Source organism: Euprymna scolopes, chromosome 43, assembly GCF_053919585.1.
Source record: "Euprymna scolopes isolate OS-2025 chromosome 43, ASM5391958v1, whole genome shotgun sequence".
NCBI lineage: Eukaryota > Metazoa > Mollusca > Cephalopoda > Sepiida > Sepiolidae > Euprymna > Euprymna scolopes.
This window is the reverse complement of record NC_136524.1, coordinates 52,189,827-52,211,079: the sequence shown is the minus strand read 5'-3', so window position 1 is coordinate 52,211,079 and position 21,253 is coordinate 52,189,827. Positions and strand designations below refer to the sequence as shown.

General features: G+C 32.8%; 1 protein-coding gene across 3 annotated transcripts in view; it reads left to right on the top strand.

Annotated features, from left to right (window-relative positions):
- The window catches only part of LOC145268348 (calcium uptake protein 3, mitochondrial-like), a 1,295,034-nt gene that overhangs the window by 936,859 nt on the left and 336,922 nt on the right, over positions 1-21,253 (top strand). For all 3 annotated transcript variants that reach the window (XM_080123864.1, XM_080123865.1, XM_080123863.1), the window contains exon 5: positions 11,889-11,971. In XM_080123864.1, coding sequence (XP_079979990.1) covers positions 11,889-11,971 — 83 coding nt within the window. The remainder of the gene's footprint in view (positions 1-11,888; positions 11,972-21,253) is intronic.

The window sequence follows — 21,253 nt, the reverse complement described above, 5'->3', positions numbered from 1 at the left end:
AGAGAACCTTGTGTTAATCCTATAAAATTATTTTTATATACAATGACTTGAATTGAAGTTTAAAATGCAAAAGTCAAGTAGCATGATTAAATTATGGTCTAAACAGAAACATTCATTCCGAGGGAATCTCTGTTTTATCAAAGAACTTACTGTTGATTTTTTTCTGCCAGGCCCCTCTGCTTGTTCGGTGATAAAACTTTTCAAATGCACTTGTGATGTTAGGTTGTATAAAAGTGTTAACTTTGGTCAAAATCAGACTGTTCTTTCTTTAATGGGATTTTTTTGATTATCAATTTTTGATACTTATCTTGTATTCCCATACAAAATGCGTCTAAGAACACTTCCAAGCCCATAAAATACATTTGTGCTAAATTTAAAAAAATATTGGTCCAACTGTTTATTTTGTATGGAATTAAAGGCAATGTAAATTTTTTATTTGTTTATTTATATTCAGCTCAAATGAGCCACACTGTGCCTGTGATATAACAGGGGCTACTGTGAATTAAGATTAAGTGTAGAGTTATGTAGGGAGATGATTATTCACATTATCTAAGAGGTTTGCCTAAGTACAGGATGGAACGATAAAATTGTCACTCTAGAAAAGACAACATGATTCCATTTCCATTTGATGAAAACCGGTTTTCTTTTATTTTGTTGTAGACCATCTACTAGTTGGTAAGTTATGTACAAATCCTAAGAGCGATGGGAACCCTCTATCATGTCTGAAAGTGACACAATCTTCAACGAGCGAGATCGGAGATGCGCCTCTGTACAACTCATGCTCGCTACCGATCCAAATTATGACAACAGGACCATTCCCAGCACCCTCAAAATGCATCCATCGATTTTTTAAATTTTTTTGTCTTCTTTATTTTCTTTGTAAATGTTTTGATATTTTCCAATTTGTGCTTACGTACTTCAATTCACAGACCGACCAGTGTGTTTGAAAGTTAAGGTCTTACCAGTTTTATTACTCGATTACCTACATTACAGTGTAAACGTAAATTACATTAATTAGATTACCGAGTCTGGTGGAGTATTCGAGTTTCATTTCTTTTACGGACTGCTTTTCCAAATTGCGCACACATTAAGTTTTTTATGGGGGAGTAAATTTCTACATTAGGTCCAACTCCACAATTTTGTTAGAATGACGCCATTTATAGATTTTCCAAAATGCTAATTATGAAAAGCGCATTCAAATTTTGTGGAGACAAGAACTTACAGAGATATAAAGACCTGTATCATGCACTGTAATTCAATGGGTGCCAGGTTTGTACGCACGCACGATAAACAAATGTATTTCTTTTCTACTAGCAATGCCACCCCAATTTTCTTTTTGTTTTATTTTTTTTTTAGCATTTGCGGGCAGCTCTGCTCGCAACAATTATCATGCTTAAATTTGGGAGAATTATTCTCCCCCCCCCCCACACACACACACAAAAAAAAAAGGATACCGTTCTTTGCATGGGGTGTCTATTATGACAAATACTTAAAGAAGTACAGTGAAAAAAGTTTTAATTGTTTTGTTTTAAACGTTAAGAAAGGACGACATAAAACTGGAATTTAATTCACTACTATTGGTGAAAGAGTTGAAAAGAAGAGGAAGACTTGAACAACAAACGGAAACAACCAGGACTGCTTCCACTGATTTCGATCAGTTCATATACAGTGAGAATCCATAACCTTTGAAACTTCTGTTTTTACTTTCCATTATTATTCTAATGGACCATTTTTAGTACTTTTATTAATTCATACTGATTATAGTATTCCCTTAATTGCTTTTTTTCCTACATTCAAAAAGTACCTGCATCTTATCTACGCAAACCATCACTACTCACCAGTGAAAGCCAGATTATTTTATTTCAGACCCGGCCGCCAGTGTCTGACAACCGTAGTTTACTTTTTTGCTGCGGGGGGGGGGGGCTTCCACTGGGTAATGCCGCTTAACAGGTCCTGCTAGTTAGAAATAAAATCGAAATGAATGCCTTTTTCTGAACTTGCATCATATTATTTCCGTTATTGTAAATACAAAAGTTATGTCCCTTTATCATGAAATTACCCTGTTATTTATATACTTTATGGATGTTGCCGAAGTGAAATTAAAAAAGGGAAACAAATACGTTTAGAATATTTTTTAAATATTAATTTAAATATTATTAGTTTTTTGGTTTATTAGATGATTTTTTTATATCAAATTTTCTTTTGAAAATTTGAATTCTCTTTGGAAAAGTCCTTGAAAATGGACACTGAAAATGTGTATGAACCCTGTGTTTTATGTGGTTGACAAAAGCGATTCCATTTTTTTTAGTATCTTGTTTGTAGCTACGTTCATGATTTTTTTACTCATATTATCTGGATTCTGCGGCATACAGTTCTCATCTTGAGCTTTATGTTCAGTTAATGTAACCTCTTATCTTCAGGTGTATCTTGTTGAAGGAAATCTGCACGAAATTTCGAATGGAACCCTTTGTTTAATCAATGGGGGTAGCATGCTCGTGTTCCATCAAGCATGATTGAGCAGAAGTTCTTAATAATTCGCAGTTGTATTATTTGAATCACTCGCACTGGAGCTCTCTTTGCAATACTGGATATGAAGAACAGGTCACTCAAAATCCACTAAAGTTAGGATTTTTTTGTTAATGTGTAATAAAAACTGCTGAAAAATGATCCACAAAAATGACACTCTAACAAATATCGTATATTTCGACGTATAAGGCAACCGTCAGATTAGGTACAAAATTGGAGCAAATTTTAATAAATTTATCATATATCGGTTGTATAAGACGACTGCTAAATCACGAAACCATGTTTGTTTAGCCTAGGCTAAAGATTGTAACACCCGGTATCTTATGAAATATTGGTTTTTAAAGATATTTTTTTTTTTTACTTCAAGGGTCTTCTTATATGCCAAAATGTACAGTATTATTTGTTTTTGTTTTTATGTAGTATGTCTTACACCTGTTTTATTGAATAGCGGAAGACCACCAAACAATTTGCCGAAATATATAATATCTAAGAATACACTCTTTATATTTTCCAAAATCCTACAAAATCTGTGACTAATGGTTTTTATTTCAGAGAGAGAGATACATTTACTTATTAAAGTAGTAGTACTTCTAAGGGGAGACAATTCGTGTTTCATGTTTTTTAACAGCAAAAAAAAAAGCCACCATTTGTTATTCCAAAATGGATTTAGGTATTAGAATGAAAGGAATCCTGTAGCCGAGTGTCCAAATAGTTTATTCCCATTCCACATTTATCTAGTTGTCAGCAAACATGGAAATTGATGGCAGGCAGACAGTATTGTGTCAACAATGCCAGTTGAGCTTGCAAAATTCTACAATTCTAATCAACAGCATCGAGATGCCTAGTGACATGCAAAATGTACAATATCTAGTAACTATATATATATAAAAATGTAATTCTTGGTTCGTTCTTGGCCCTCGGGACAAGATCAAAGTGTAGTATCTGTTTCGGCAGATAAACAGAAAAGAGGCTTGGCTTTTTTTCTGTTGTTCTTGGACTTCGGGCCGGGATCAAAGTGTAGTATCTGTTCCGACAGATGCTGCACTTAAGATGATTTGTACCAGTCAATGGAGGGGAAACCCTCTATACTGGGACAATTATTATTTTTGGTAACCAGAGTGACCCCTTTTAGGGGAGCTGGTTTTTACCTCACATTAAAAACGGCCTTGTGCCTAATTTGCTCAGTGGGGGAGCAAATAAATACCATCTGTTCCGGCAGATACTGCAAGCTATGACTAGCTATGACTAGCAAAGACCAGATGTGGGGGCAACCCCACATGCCTGACCTTTAACCAGCTCCCATTTCCCACCTCTCGGGAGCTGGTCCCCCCTTTCCCTTCCCCCTCCCTTCACTCCTCACATTAAAAATTGGCCTTGTGCCTAATTTGCTCGGTGGGGGAGCAAATAAATACCATCTGTTCTTCAGATGCTGCACTTCTATTTCTTGTTCTCTTTCGGTGGAGGAGAAATCCTTCACGACTGAGACAATTTTTATTTTTGTACCTTTTCTCCACGTTAAAAAACGACCCTGGTGTCTAACTCTGTCCCGTGGGGAGGCATAGTAAATAGGTACAATTAACATCCATATGAATGATTTGTCGTTGATTATTGATTTCAAAAGGCAAAGAATCAAAAGATACATCTGACTTACTTTTAATGCTAGGTTTATTTATGGTGTCTTAAAAAACCCTTCCCAATACATTTGCTGATGAGGAAACTTTGTTTTTTTTAAAAAATACTATATGCAAAAATTATTGCCCGTGGCTTAATGTCTACCACAATAAAAACATTGTTTTCCGAAACGATCGTACAAATTATTGACTTTGTTGTTGTTCCTGCTTGTGAAACGAATTTTTAATTTAATTCTAATTTAAATTGTAAATTATCAATCACATTACTGAATATAAAATTAGCTCTAGGATATTTACCTATCAAGCTTATCATATATCTAAATTACAACGAGCAATATATATATAATAGATATATGTAATATATATATATAATATATATATAATATATATATAATATATATATAATATATATATAATATATATATAATATATATATAATATATATATAATATATATAATATATATATAATATATATATATAAAATATATAATATATATATAATATATATATAATATATATATAATATATAACATATATAATATATATATAATATAATATATATATAATATAATTAATATATATATAATATAATATATATATAATATAATTAATATATATATAATATAATATATATATAATATAATATATAATATATATATATAATATAATTAATATATATATAATATAATATAGTATATATAATATATATAATATATATATAATATAATATATATAATATATATATATATATATATATATATATATATATATATATATATATATATATATATATATATATATATATATATACTAGCATTTCAGCCCGGCGTTGCCCGGGTGTTCGGAGGTGTATGTTGAGCAAAAAAAAAAGCGGTCAATTTTTTTTAACTTTGACCCCTATTATGACCCCTTAACAGTTATTGTTTTGGGCTCAAATGAAGTTATTAAGTTAGATCCATGTCCAAGGAACCTATATCTAAAATTTCAAGTGTCTAGACCCAAAATTGGCGGAGGAGTTTGGTATAGTTCTTAAAGGTCAAATCGTTGAAATTTGACCCCTTAACAGCCAAATTTCTGGCTGACACCCGTCACATCGATTTTCCCAAATCTCAGTACCCGGTATTTCAAATTTCGAGTCTATAGACTAAAAATTGACAGAGTTATTGCGTAGGGAAATGTACACAGACAGACACACACACAGACAGACACGTTCACTTTTATAGATATATAGATAATATATATAATATATATATAATATAATATATATATATAATATATATAATATAATATATATGTAATATATATAATATATAATATAATATATAACTACTTCATTTACTCACATAAAATTAATATACGAAAGTATAGATTTATGTGTAAACTTTAAGTATTTACTTCAAAAGTGCTTAATACGTAGGTAGACCTAGTCAGTAATTTATAAAATATATATGGCGATTAAGGTACACTGAATATTCGGCGTTTCATCCACTCTAGGATTCTTCAGTCTTATGCGCGAATTTTGTGGTTGTCTGTCGTTTTTATATACGCACCTTCTATTGAGATATTAGTTAGCCAATCAGCTTTCTAGTATCACCGCGCCCTTCCTATCAGCCAATGAACATGCACTTATAGGACAAAGGCCCATTTGATCTCTGGTTGACCTGATTCTTTGTGTGTGTTCTATTTAGCTAGGATATCTAGTGTCTTGACCTGTTTTAAATCTAGGTTAGTTTTTTTTTTTATATGTTTTATATATATATATATATATATATATATATATATATATATATATGAGCAAACAGTTAAAATATGTTAAAAAATATGTTAAAAACTGTTTGCTCATATTATAAGCTCTATTTCCTATTTGGTTTTATCGAGCTTTTACATCTGGCTGAGATAATTTTATATATATTAATTCTTTAATATTTATAATATACTTTAATTTTACCATCTTGGATCATTTTGGTAAATTTAAATGTAATTTTTATTTTATATATATATATATATATATATATATATATATATATATATACACACACACATACATATATATGTACGATAGTTTTTGTATATGCATGTTTATTTATTTTATTTATTTATTTGTTTATTTTCTATTGTTTTTGTTAGTTTTAAAGTTATTTTGTATCTCTATCCTTGAGTAAATTTTATCCTATGAACACAGTTGTTCGCTATTTCTCTTCTACAGTTTAATAGATGTTAGGGTTCTTTAAAGTAAAGCAAATTTTTAATGAAGGCATAATTTACATGGGTCGTCTAGGTCTCTACAAGTGTTGGCTTGTCCTACTATTTTCCATTCGATTACCAGCAAACGGCCGCTTTCCTTGAGTTCCCAATATTTATTTGCTAGCGTTTTGAAGTAAATACTTAAAGTTGACGCATAAATTTATACTTTTACATATCAATTTTATGTGAGTAAATGAAGTAGTTATATATATATATATATATATATATATATATATATATATATATATATATATATAGCATAAATTTGAAAATATATGAAAAATATATAAAAAAAATTTATAACAAAACACAGTAAAATTTAGTTATAGTTGTAGTGACAATCTGGAAAAAATAATTAAAAATCGCAAGAGGAAAATTTCGACCAATACAAATTAATTGAACACAAATAGATTAATTAAATCATATAATTGGTTGAATAAACGAGAATGTCTACTCAATGGAAATTGCTTAATAACCTCTGTAGTATATAAAGCCACAATATCCACCAAAGAGTACCCAAATATCAATAAATTTTATAAATTTAAGATAAAACTTATAAGGAAAGGTTCAACAGTAATAAATACTCCTTTGAGAATCCAAACCATAAAAGAAAAACATCACTTTCTAATATTATCAATTAATTGAACAAAATGTAACAAAGTGCAAAGTAGAATATCCTGGTAAAAGCTAAAACATGTTTCTCCCTTAACTCGCCTTATTAGTTATGTCTTGCTGAGAAATTATATATTACGAGATTTAAAGATAGGAATAAGCTGCTCAATAAAAAAAAAGAGAAACCTTAAATTCTAGGCATTATAGAAAACACCTCCTCATGTAAACATCATCTTATAAACTAAAAGTAATCCAATATATAAAAGGTACTATGTCTGTCTCTCTCCATATTTTCAGACTCTATCTTTTCCGAAACTAAAAGTCACAGAGCAGTGCAAGGGGTCTCAAATGATTGGATTTTTTATGAACAGTTATTTTATGGGTCTTTAGCGGGTTAAAATAGTTTGTAAAGGGTCAAAAAAGAGGTCAAAACTGAAAAAAATCATTATACATTTTGTGCATTCATCTTGGTTTATTTTTATCAGTATATGTACGTGTCACATTGGTACAGTGGTAACGTCACCAGCTTTGAATGTTACAGTTTTGCTTTCGGTTTCGATTCTAGCTGATGGTACCCAAATACTTTTTTTTCTTTACTTTTGAAATTACGATTCTATAATAATATATACGAAATCTGGACGAATACAATATCATATTTAAATGTATTTTGTTTCAATTTTTTTTTTATGATTTTTTACTTTTATTATAAAATATTTAGAGTAGATTATAAGTCGGCAATGATTATCATTTTATGTTAAATTTATGTGCAAAATCGCTATCTCTCTAAAAATTCTAAAATTATTATTTTGTTTTTGTTTTTTGTTTTTTTCGCCATGTAATCATCTAAAAAAAAAAGTAAAATGTATTTTAGGGGAGTGATTTGTCTAAAAGTGTTAATCTATTTACAGTTGTTTTTTGTTGTTGTTATTATTATTATCATCATCATCATTATTGGTATCATTATTATTATTATTATCATCATCATTATTGGTATCATTATTATTATTATTATCATCATCATTATTGGTATCATTATTATTATTATCATCATCATTATAATTATTATTATCATATTATTATTATTATTATTATTATTATTATTATTATCATTATTATTATTATTATTATTATTATTATTATTATTATCATTATTATTATTATTATTATTATTATTATTATTATTATTATTATTACAGTAATACAAATTAATCTTTTTTTGTTGGCAGTCTTCTGTCTAATAAGACAATGGCATTCTGCATCTAGTCTGGTGCACTGCAGTGTCGGCTGTGACTATAAAGTCAGGACTGGCGTTGCTTCTCTGGGTGCAGGCTTGGACGGGTGATAAAGAGACCTACGTTGGCCCAGTTACTAGAATCCACCTCTCTGCATTGCAAAGTCTGACAGAAAGGCAACCAATATAGTTGGAGCCAGTACAGCTGTAGAAGTTGCCAGAAAAGTTTTGCAGTGCATCACCATCAATCGGATATTTTGCAGGGGGGGGGGCTACTCCCTTAACCAACATAGTGAAGCTATTTGCAAATAGCTGGTAAAAATTAAAAAATATTTCCACTTTTGACGAAAATAACGAAGATCCTCATTGTAGTTATGGTTGTATCAAACTGAACGTGAAATCTCTAAGAGATTTTTCTTAAGAGTGGGGGGACAGACACGCTAATTCTGTAATGATGAAAATTTGAAAATATTTCCAATGTTGACAAAAAATTTTTATAATTGCGAAAAAAAATATGAACATTTCTTAAGTTAAATTAAGCATCTTATTTATTTTTTTAAGTTAATTAAAACGTCTTATTTATTTTCTTAAGTTAATTAAAACATGTTATTTATTTTCTTAAGTTAAATAAAGCATGTTATTTATTTTCTTAAGTTAAATAAAGCATCTTATTTGTATATATTTTAACTCTGTTTTAACATCTCTTTTGAAGTGTTTTCTTTTTAATGTCTTCTTCAAATTTATTCAGTAAACTTGGTCTTACATATCTCAAAAAGTGGCGACCTTCAACGTAACATCGTTATTCCCATGGCAGGTGCTCGTCTGAACTCCAATCTCTGGTCCCCCCTCGCCAATCTTTCATGAAAAACACCCGTCTAGCTGAATCCACTGTGAAAAATTTCCCCCACTCTATATCTGTGCCTAAATCAAAACGTGGATTCCATGAACAAAGCTTCTTTCTTAGAACTGCGCGCCTGTGGAACTCTGTTCCGTCTGCCTGCTTCCCACCGGACTACAACTTGGATGTCTTCAAGTCCAATGTTAACAAATTCCTAATGAACCGCCCCCTTAAGTAAACACTTCATCAAATCTCCACACTAACGTAATATACTTGCAATAACCCTTATCCCTGAGTGGCTTCCGGGCCTTGATAAGTGGTGATCACAAGCAAAAAAAAACAGCCTCTACAAAATATTGAACACGCTCTCTGCAGATCTTTATAAATTGGTTACCCTTACGTGATTGAACACTCCATCTTCTTGAAAATTTTAACTTGAAATATGTAAAAACAATAAGAGAGTGTTTGTATACATACGTATATGTATATGTATACGAATGAGCATGTATGAAGCTGTATACATGCATGAAGTTAGACTGTTCATTGCGTATGGGTGTATGAGTGTATACAGGAGTTCGTTAATATAAACACCTGTATTCATTCTTACCTTGAAAAATAATGTACGTACGTTTACTCTTAAACGTAAGTATTTGCCTGCCAAGGCAAACGGAAAATGTGCGTGCGTTCACATGGACGATTCAAATGAAAGAGAGTGAGACCGAGAGAGAGAGGGAGATAGAGAGATAGGTATACAACGGAAGTTGGGTAAAGAAAGTGAAATAGGAAGTAGAGAATGCCACATGTCGGACAAATCGGAAATCATGCCAAGGGTAGATAATCTGTGCGTAATTGTGATATGTTTGTGTGTATGTGTGTGCGCGCAACATATCTAATAGCATATCAGCTCGAAAAAGGATCTCCCCGTAAATGTAACTTTATAAGTAAATACTTATTATGAGTACTTATTTTAAATACAATTAATCCTATAATCCTACTAGTAATAGCTGGTTTAGAACTCAGGCACAGTGTGTTTGGTGTTGATGCACCTGTAGATCTTGTCAGATTATCTGTCTAGGTGAAGGAAAGCTGATCTTAAACCTATGCTACTTACCTTGTACATCATGACACCAAATGAACGGAGAAGGGAGGCTTTCTTAGTCCGGGTCAACAACCTTCCTAGAGCTGGTAATTCGAACAAATTATGGTTTTGCAGCTTTATCAATTAATGTTTGTTTTCAAGTATTTGGGAGCCTGACTGCTTACAGATGTTATAGGGTCCCAGTCTGTTTCATTATTATAAATCCTTCTTAGGACATGTGCTGTATAGTGGGTGAGAGATATTGTTCTTATAATTACACCATATTAATTGTATGTAGTGTTGTTTAGCCAGAGGATATAACCTGAGTCATGTTGTATCAGAGTTATCACATGAGTATATATTACAGTTCATATTTACAAAAAGGTATCATTGTTTTATAAGAAGAATGTTTCATACCTTTTCTTTCTCAACGAGTTCTTCTATCTTCACTGCTGAGCTCCGTGATGAAACATGAAATGACCAATACCATAACCAATTGAGACCTCTGTTTTTCCTTCTTTTGTGAAACCACAGAATAACACTTGATATTTTTAAAATATAAATTTATTTCAGCTGTCTCAAATGGTGGCAGGAGTCTGCATTTCGGTTCTACATGGTTGTTCTTCACAGCCTCGCTTCCTGGCTTGAAGCACGTCTGTTCACTTCGGGGACCAAACTCAAACTCTACTCCTTTCTCTAATCTTCCCGAACTCTTGACCTCTTGTCCTCAATTCCATTACGTCATCATTCGAAAAGCACACATATGTCAGTGTGCGACCTTTCCACGTATGCCTGCCCAAGGTCATTTTGTTTATTAAACTTAGCTAATTTATGTAAACATCCTCAGCTAAAACCCATTGCTACATTTTATTCTATAAACAATAAAAAAACTCCTAATATAAACTATTTTTAAAATATCAATGGACAGACAGATAGATCGATAATAACTAATTTAACTTATAACCATGTTATTACCTAACACATGCAGGTATTTCAACAAGTGATTTAACTAGCTATACCTACTCGACATTGCCTGGGAGCCCATTAGTGAAAAACAAAAAGTAACTTTAAAGTAAGGTTCAATTGTAGCATAAGAACAGTGTGAATATCTCATCTATTCTACCCAAGTTTATTGAAGGCATTTGTGATTGCCAACAATTAAAATATTGGTCATGCTAAAAAAACAGACCTATGCACCTGACTGAAATGATTTTTATTTGATTTTTTAAAAATTCCCGTCGAGATACATCGAGGTCACCACCATTAACATATTCAGTTTAATATCAGTTCCATGTTCGTTGGATGGTTTTAGGAAATTGACTTCCAAACTAATCTATCCCTGGTCAGGTTTTTATTTATCCCTCTTTCCGTCAAGCCCATCCTTATCACTTCCTCCCACCGTTTTAGGAGATCACATTAGAGATGTAGATGATGTTCAAGAACATAATCACGTGAGGGACGTACACAGTGGTAACGAAAGAATGAGGAAATGTCGTCATACAAAATAAAAAGCGAGTTGAAGTTCTTTGCTATTCTTTGTTTGCTTTACAAGTAAGGCTACAACATGTTGGTTCCCGGACAACGTTACAATCTTACGTCATTCTATTCTGCCAGCAATGCTGATGCATATGGTTTGAAACTAGCATGAATCTTCTTTGTTTGTAATTTCTGAAATTCTGTTGCCATCAGCATTCATTTTTTTTTTTTTTTTTTTTTTTTAACTTCAGAGCCACATTCCGGATTCAGAATTGCATTTAATATGTTTGATGCCGATGGTAATCAGATTGTTGACAAAAAAGAATTTCTAGTGGTAAGTCTTATAATATCCTTTGAATTTGTAAATTATTAACGATTATGTTTTCCATCTTACAGCAATTATTATTACTAACTTTAACTGTTTCTCTATAACAACTACAATTGATATATTTTTCTTGTTCTCCCCCCCCCATCCCTCTACATAGACACTCATAAAGGACCTTTATATTCTCCATCTGAAGCTGACGAGCGGTTAGACACATTTCCCCGTTCGCTCTTCAGATTAATTCAGAGTTGATTCTTAAAGCCCGGAAAATGGAAACGTAATTTGGTGGTGTGTTTTCTTCTTCATCCAGTTTTGATGTTTAGTATATTACAAAATGTTTAGACTCTGTGATGGGTAATACTGCTCAACGTCCCATGCCCACTCTCCATGCGTTGATAGTTGCATCTGACACAATAAATTTCTGTGCGTGCGTGTATTTCATTTGGTATCATTCCAAAAAACATGTAGTTAATTAAATTTTTTATTATTATTCTTACGTAAACGTATGAATTTTCCTGATTCATCTTGCACGTGCTGGGTGGAGGACCACGAAACAACTCCTGGAATAGATGTTCTTGGGGGGGGGGGAAGAAGAAAACTGCTAGAAAGTTTATTATGTGTATTGAAAGAAGAATTTAAAGTAGAAACAAGATATAAAAATTATATATTTTAGAAATCAGTTATTATTGTATTATCCTCGAGTGGCCTCTGGGCCTTGATAAGTAGTGATGCCTATGTAAAAAAAATGTTATTGTACGTATATATATATATATGTTTGTGTGCATATATATAGAGAGAGAAAGAGAGAGAAATAAAAAGGAACAAACCTAGTTATATCTTCATTAACGTTTCGTCTTTGTTTCGAGACTTCCTCTGGATTAATGAGATTAAGAAAACAAAAACACCAGTACAAATATTTGAAAATTTTTCATGTGCAAAGTGTAACGCTGTTCTATTTCAGAAACGAAAAAAAGACGTTGGAAATTCAAAAAAGCAGGGGAGCTTTTAGACACAGATTAACCCTCTCACACCAAAGAAATACCTTAATTAATACGTATAATCTCAATCAATAAATTACATAACAAAAACACACTCATTTTATTTCTGTTACACACCTATATTTGAATTTTAACAGACATATTGTTTTCCAGAAAGAATATTAACTGCGTTCATATCTTTGAAAAACATATTAATGGCTATATGACGTTATTAAAAATCTCCCTATCTTTAACAACTCAAGTTCCTCTCCTTTTTTGAATTTCCAACGTCTTTTTCTGTTTCTGAAATAGAATAGCGTCAGACTTTGCATATGAAAAAGTTCAAAATATTTGTACTGGTGTTTTTGTTTTCTTAATCTCATTCATCCAGAGGAAGTCTTGAAATAAAGATGAAACGTTAATGAACACATAACTAGGTTTGTTCCTTTTTATTTCGCTATTTTGTCAGACATATTTTAAACATCAAATGCACACACCAGACACAGAGGTGCTAGAAAAAGCACTATGTCCAAACCTAAAATTCAGTTGTGCTGGGTGAGTCACTTCATATGCATGGATGATGGTCGCCTACCAAAGCAACTCTTCTATGGAGAACTTTTGAGTGGTAAGCATCCACAAAATAAGCCTAGAAAGGATTACGAACATGGCCTCAAAAGCAATCTGAAGGATACAGATATTGATGTCGACACCTGGGAAGCAACTGTGGTTGATCGTGGTGTGTGACAGAAAGTGGTAAAAAATGGCTATGGTTCTCTTCATGTCAAGAGGATGGAGCATGCAATGCTGAAAAGAGTACTTGAGAAAAGAAAAAAACCTAGAGAATTTGCCATGTGACCATGCAAATCGGATTTATGAAATGTGGGGTCATGTTCTTCTGTCAAAGGCAGGGTATGTGAACCATATGAAATCTTACAATGACAGTCCATCATCATCCAGTGTTCCAAAGTGACCTGATAGCACAGTGTGTGTTATATGCAGGTATGCATCTCAACTGAAAATGCATATGGTTGTGCACAAAGACAGTATTCCGCATTCGGATCCAATCAGCCCTGTTAAGATTTTGACCTTTGTGTGTCATGTCTATCATTGTCCTTGTAAATCAGCTGCCGGCCTTCAAAGCCACCTGAGAACACATCAGGGGCTATTTGATGCAGAATATGAAACCTGAGACCGCAGTCTGTAGAGATGCTGCAATCATCATATATATATGTATGCATATATTTGTATATATCTGTATGCATATGTGTATGTATATATTTTTTTAATGGATCTCTATCTGATCCAATTTCAATTGGAAACGGTGTGTAACAAGGTGATATACTTGCTCCTACATTATTTTCCATATATTTCGTTGTGATGCTGGTGCATGCTTTTAGCAATTGCGATATTGGGATGAAGCTTCGGTTTGTACATTAGGTAAACTTTTTAACCCGAGATGTCTCAACGCAAAGTCCAAAACTTTTCAGAACCTTGTTCTTGAACTTTTATATGCAGATGATGCAGACCTTGTGTCACATTCAGAAGCAGACACACAGATGATTTTGGACAAGTTATCAGAGGATTGTAAAGCTTTTGGACTTACCATCAGCCTCAAGAAAACATGTTATATATTCTCCTCCTATAGAAATGCCATATGTTGAACCAAACATCTTGGTTGATGGTAAGAAGTTAAATGTCACGGGCAATTTGATATAGCTGGGTAAGGAATGTGTACTGATATGCAAATTAAGTATAATTTGTATATGAGCAGATAGCTCATATTTATAAACTGACACCAACTAGAACAGTTTGGTGGTGGAACGCTTACTTAGCGTTATACATGACATATCAAACAGTACACTTGATGCTGAGATAAATCACAGAGTAGCCAAAGTTAGTTCTTTTTTTGGCAAGTGTTTATGAAGCGTGCGTTATTACTATGGTGCTGTATGGGTCAGAGACTTGGACAACATATAGAAGGCATCTCCAATTATTAGAAAGGTTTCACCAAAATTGTATTCAGAGAATATTTATTAACTGGAGGACTCTAACGCCTGACACTGTAGTTCTCGAACGATCAAATAATACTAGTATAGAAATGAAAATCATTCAAAATCAGATGCATTAAACTGGACACTTGGTTAGGATGGAGGACAAAAGACTTCCTAAACAACTGTTTTATGGTGAGATAGATAGGAGTAAAAGACAACAACATAAACCAAGAAAAAGGGTTAAGGATTCTCTGAAAAACAACTTGAAAATACTTGAGATAAATGGGAAACTCACGCGAAAGATCGATCAGTGTGGAGAAAAACCATCAGAGAAAGTTGTAAGATTTTTGAAGAGCAGCGTGTAGATATTGCTTTCTTAAAACAGGACAAAGATAGAATGTCAGACAAATTACAACATGAACGGAAGTGCACTTTATGTGGCAGATAACTTTTGTTAAAAGCTGGTTTTAAAAATCATTTGAAATCACACAGTCCAAGACAGGAACGACAGTTTTATGGGGAGGCTTCTACAGCACGTCTGGCAATGCCAAGTTATCATATTTGTGGTCTAATTTGCAAATCTTAAAGTGACCTGACACAACATTCAAGGATTCACAATATTATCATGTGCTCACTTTTACGAGAAGGAAAGTTTTTATATATGTGTACTTTCATGAAGGGCTATAGTTGGATTAAAAAGTCACGTGCTCACAGACGCACAACGCTCAACTGAAGAGATCGCAAACTTCTGTCAAGAAGTAGCATTCATCATACATATGTTTGTATAATTGGTTACTTAAGTTTAGGTTCAATGCTAATATCAACTAAAATCAATATTCTTTCAAAAATGCTCACTACGCATGTAAAGGTTTTGCATCAATAAAATTATATAAACTTTCTGATGAGTCAACGCGGATCGACCAACGTTTCAACATTCTTCATGTATACAAAACATTTACAGTCCTGACGATATATATACGATACATGAAGAATGTAGAAACGTTGGTCGATCCGCGTTGACTCATCAGAATGTTTATATAATTTTATATATGTATATGTTTATACATATGTATGTAAATTAGTATACATATGTATATATATATATGTATACATATGTTTATATATGTATGCATATATATGTATATATATTTATGCATATATATGTATAAATATATACATATATATATGTATACATATATATATATGTATACATATATATATATGTATATATTTATACATATATATGTATACATATATATGTATAAATATGTATACATATATATGCATAAATATATGCATATATGCATATATATGTATACATATATATGTATATATTTATACATATATATGTATACATATATATGTATATATATGTATACATATATATACATACATGCATGCATACATACATACATGCACATATATACATATATATGTATGTATATACATATCTGTATGTATATGTAAAACAAAGACACAAGAAATAATCTAATTAAACACCGCAAAAAAAAAAAACGCAAATTTCCAGTTTCGTTCGGGTCACTAGAAAAAGTGAAGATTAAAAGCAGTTTTGCTGCACAATTTTAACAAATAGTTTTGCATGTGCCTCCATTCTTTTCCCGCCTTTATGTTCATCTTTTGTAATTGATATTCACAGCGAGGACTTGTTTACTGCCACACCGAAAGAGTTTTATTTTCTATCGCCATGTGCACAGCATCAGGCGGAATTTTCATCAACAAATTTTATTTGCAAGGGCTTCCCGCCTATGGAATTTATTACTGAGGGACCGCTTTCCTGAAAATTGAAGACAACTACATTGTCGTCTTCAAATTGTAGCCATTTGATGCAGGAAGCTCACAAGAAACAAAGCAATACTTATATCAGAACTCTATTGATTGTGCAGAAAGTTTCCTATTTTTTTGTTTTTTGTTAGTTTGAAAAAAGAACAAACTCAATCCCATAGAACTGCTTCCCTTCTTACTACAACATGGTCGTCTTCAAATCCAATGTCAACAAATACTTGTCATAGTTTTGTTCATTGCAATGATTAATTTTAGTTCGTTTTTTTTTCTTTTCTCTCTTTGTCAAACAAGTAAATGTAAGGGGCTGCTATTTGGGATGGTGTCTGACAGGGGGCTGTGAGGAGTTGAGCAGCGAGATGTCTATTCATATTACAATTAAACTTCTGTATGTTAGTACAATGAGAGAAGCAAGAAACAGGGAGGGAAATCCAATGTCTAGCAGTTCGAGAGAGGAAACTATTAAAGTAGATAGTTTTCTGGCATCTATTGACAACAACACTGAAGAGGTGGGATTTTGCTGCTTGTTGGGTTAGCCACAAGTACGTGTGGTGAGGGAGGAGGAGCACGCATGCCATGAGTTCATCAGAGAACATTCAATTAAAGTACTTGTGGTGTTTTTTTATCTTTCGTCTGACAATCATTCCATCTCTTATCCTCGAGTAACTAGTACCCTTGATGAGTGGTGACACACTAATAAAGAAAAGAAAGAAAAAAGAAAAAAAATTAACCTGATACAAGATTTTAAAAGGTGTTATTAATAATCAGTAAGTTCCACAAATTTATAAACTTATTTTGTAAACAGTTTTATAATCTTTATAATATTCTTCTTGTATCTTCCTTAATTAGTCCATACGTTACGCCTTCAAAAAGGCCAAATTGTTTAAAATCAAAGCCAAATTTGAGAAATTTGGCTTTAAAGAGGCCAAGCGGGCAGCCATGAACAAGGATATGCGACTGACCCTTCTTTTGATAGAGCTTCATTTTTCAATATCATTGTAATAATATATAATCATTGTTGCAATAGTGTGAGAAAGGAACTTGTAATAATTTTGATGTTCAAAGTTTCTCACCGAAGAAAGAAGTTAACAAAACGTCAAGTAACAAAAAGGGAATATTTGAAAGAAACAGAGCAATAAAAAAAGAACATTGTCTGCCAAGAGGTGCTGGACTGAAGGACTGAATTAAAGATCGTCTCTTGCAATCTGATTTTCTTATTTGCATTGAACGATGTAGCACAATATTTCTTTCTATGTAATTATTAGTGCTTATTAAGTTATCTTATTTGGGTCAGACCTCTTATAACCTGACGACCCCCTAAATGGTGTTTGCCAGTATATGAACTCGGTTTTAGTCAGTTCCAATCACGGAATGCCTAAGAAAGTTCAGCGGCTATTCTGGTCACCCAAAACAACTCTCAGAACACGATAGCTTGGCTTTGATTGTCTACACCGGGGGCATGGTTGGTTTATCACTTCTGGTTTCTTCACTCTCTTTTTTGGAGAGTCCACGAGTGACGTAATCGATCTTCATGAATCAAAGAAAACGACACATGTCCCACATTGCGATTAGGTTAATTCCATGTATGGCCACTCGGACTTAGAGTCAGCTCCTGTAATCTGTACAGCAATTAAGAAAAACATGAATAAAGACGTTGATAAGTTACTACAACTACTGGAGATATATTGACAAGTAAACTATCTTATTACAAAGTCTATTATAATGTAATCATACAAAAGGTGTGAATATATGTATAAGTGTTTGAAATCATCACGACAATAGTCCGTGCGAAGAGATACTCTTTTCATGTATCGTAAATTTCTGATAGTGGGTACACAATCAACAGTTACAAGTTACAAACAAATTCGTCTTTTAATGTTGTTGCTATCAGCTCGCTTATACGATGGTAAGGGGGGGGGGGCTCTGTCAACGATAAGCGTTGATGTTATAAATTGTTTTGGTAGCTGGGATTTCTTCGAGTAATGAATCTATTTTCGTCTAAGGACCATAACAGGACAGGCATACTCAACCCAGGGTCTTGCAGCTCACTAGAAGGAGAAAAAATGACTGGGCGATGCTCAACATCGGGCTGCCCACTCAGCAGTCAGGAGTTCATTCCAAGCTCTCTTCTGTTAAGACTCGTTGTTTTTTACTCTGAGATCTGAAATTTATTCAAAATCGCTCATATAATTGGGTGACAGGTTGGGGTCTGGCGCTCTCAGGTCCATTCTAGCCAATTGGTGATCGCTGCATCATATTCCCTTCTTTCCTGATTGGTCCAGTACCAAGTGTACATAATTGCTCCTCGGGATACTTTTACGAGGTGGTTCTCATGCCGACAGGACTTTGGGAGGATGACCTCAGGGTTATGTACTTCTCTCAGCATAGCATAAACAAAGTTTCACTACCATTCTCTGAAAATTCTTGGTTTTATTATCAAAACAATATTAGTATTAAAATATTATTATCAATCTCAAATCTGCTCAGCTGAAGTTATTTTTCCTTATTTTGGTTTGGATCATTGACCAAACAAATGGAGTCAGCAAAGCAATTGAGAATTGCCCGGGATTGTTCACATAATAAAAGCTCTAACTCAGCTTTATTATAACCATTGTTAATGTAAAATTTGAACACCATAGTTGGTCGGGTCACACTATATTTAAAATACAATGGACATTATTTTCATAGAAATGTTAGTAAACTCATATTTGCTGTGTGTTATTGGGTTTTCTGTCCAAAAAAGAACTACATTTTTACACTCTCCAGAAAAATATCAACTTTATCAAAGCATATTTGTTGATTAAATATATTTCTCATTCTAAGGAATTTCCTCAGGTCCTGCTAGTCTGAAATAATTTTCTAGTATAAGCAATAAACTTTTAAAAGTATCCAGAGTTTTTGTCATTTTTTTTTTTTTTTTTTTAGAAGGTTATCAGTGTTGACAAAGCAAAGAGTATAATGGACTGATTACTGATACCATGAAACAGTGTTATGATGTATGTGAGTGAAATCTGGTCAATGAGGATTGAGGGCATGCATTGCATTGAGAGAATCGATAAGAACGACACAATGAATGTATAATGTGAGCCTTCAAAGCAGGCTGAGTTCTGATGACCTATGTGGATAATTAAATCTGGACAGTATGTAGAACCAGGAGACTTTATTGGTGTGGCCACATTGAAAGAATGGATGAGAGTTGTTGTAAATGTCGATTAGTTTAAGTAGCAGGGCTATTTGACTAGTTATTAAATTAGTTTTGATTGAATGTCATTACTAATCAGCAGAGCATTACCAGTATCGATCAAGGGAAAAATCTATCAAGCATGTCTATGCAGTGTGATGATGTATATAAGGAATTCCCACCTGTTCTGTTAGTTGGTTGGTTTTGTTTTACAGCATATCAACACTTTTCAGGTTATTTAATGCCGAATCCAGTGATTGTGAAGAAAATTTTTCAATAGAATATATTTGTTTTTTTTTAAGTCAGTTTCTATTTAACCCATAATTGGGACCCTAACAGTTACTACCACTCTGAGTCAGAGTGGACCTGCGAGCAATGGCAATTAAAGGGTGGCTCCACACTCCCCAAAGCCCGCAATCATGGGCCTCACCATCGGATATAGTTTAAGGTCATATCCAGGGCCTGTTCTGTTAGTGAATTAATATTTTGTAATATACTTTTGTAAGTTCTGTTGCTATATTTCCTTATCTATATAATGTTTCTTTCTTAATTTGTCTGTCTGTTCAACATTTTTTTTTTTTGTAACTACTGAGCTGATCTGACTGAAATTTTGTATGGACCTTTATTATAATATGGTGCAACGAACTAAATATTAGGGTATCCAATCACTACATAGTAAGGCATTAATAGGGATTAGTATTTAATGCAAAAATGAGCACAAATTTAACCATATTCAACAATCAGTTTGGCATAAAACACCTCATTCTAAGCCAACAGTCTATAACTTTTGCCTATTTTGTAATAGCATCATTTGTAAGTCTAGTTTTTCTTATAATGTTTTATTCTGGTTCGTAAATAAATCATTCTATAAGTCATCTTTTATTATCATTATTTACTCGCTAGGAGTTTTCACACATCATCATTAGTGAATACTCAATATTAATAACTATTGGCATTCCCTGGAGTCTGTGTGACAATACTTCCTCAGATTTCCAATAATCACCACCCGTTTCGAAAACCGATTTTTTTTTCTCCCTCAATTATTGTTCTTTTTCACCCATTAGAAGTTTTCACACAGTTCAGCATCAAAGATTTCTGTTTGAGAACAACCTGTGGTCTTCCCTGGAGTCTGAGTAACAACAAATCTCCCCAGATTTCCAGTACTCTCCACTTATTTCAATAACATTTGTAAATGAATTTGCATTATCGCAACGGCTGTTTACCACTGATTTATCATTGGTAGCGACTATTGGTCTTCCCTGGAATGTTGTGGACTTTTTTCATCTTCTTTTTCTCATCTTCTTTTTATTATCTCTGTTGTTGTTGTTATTATTGGCTCACA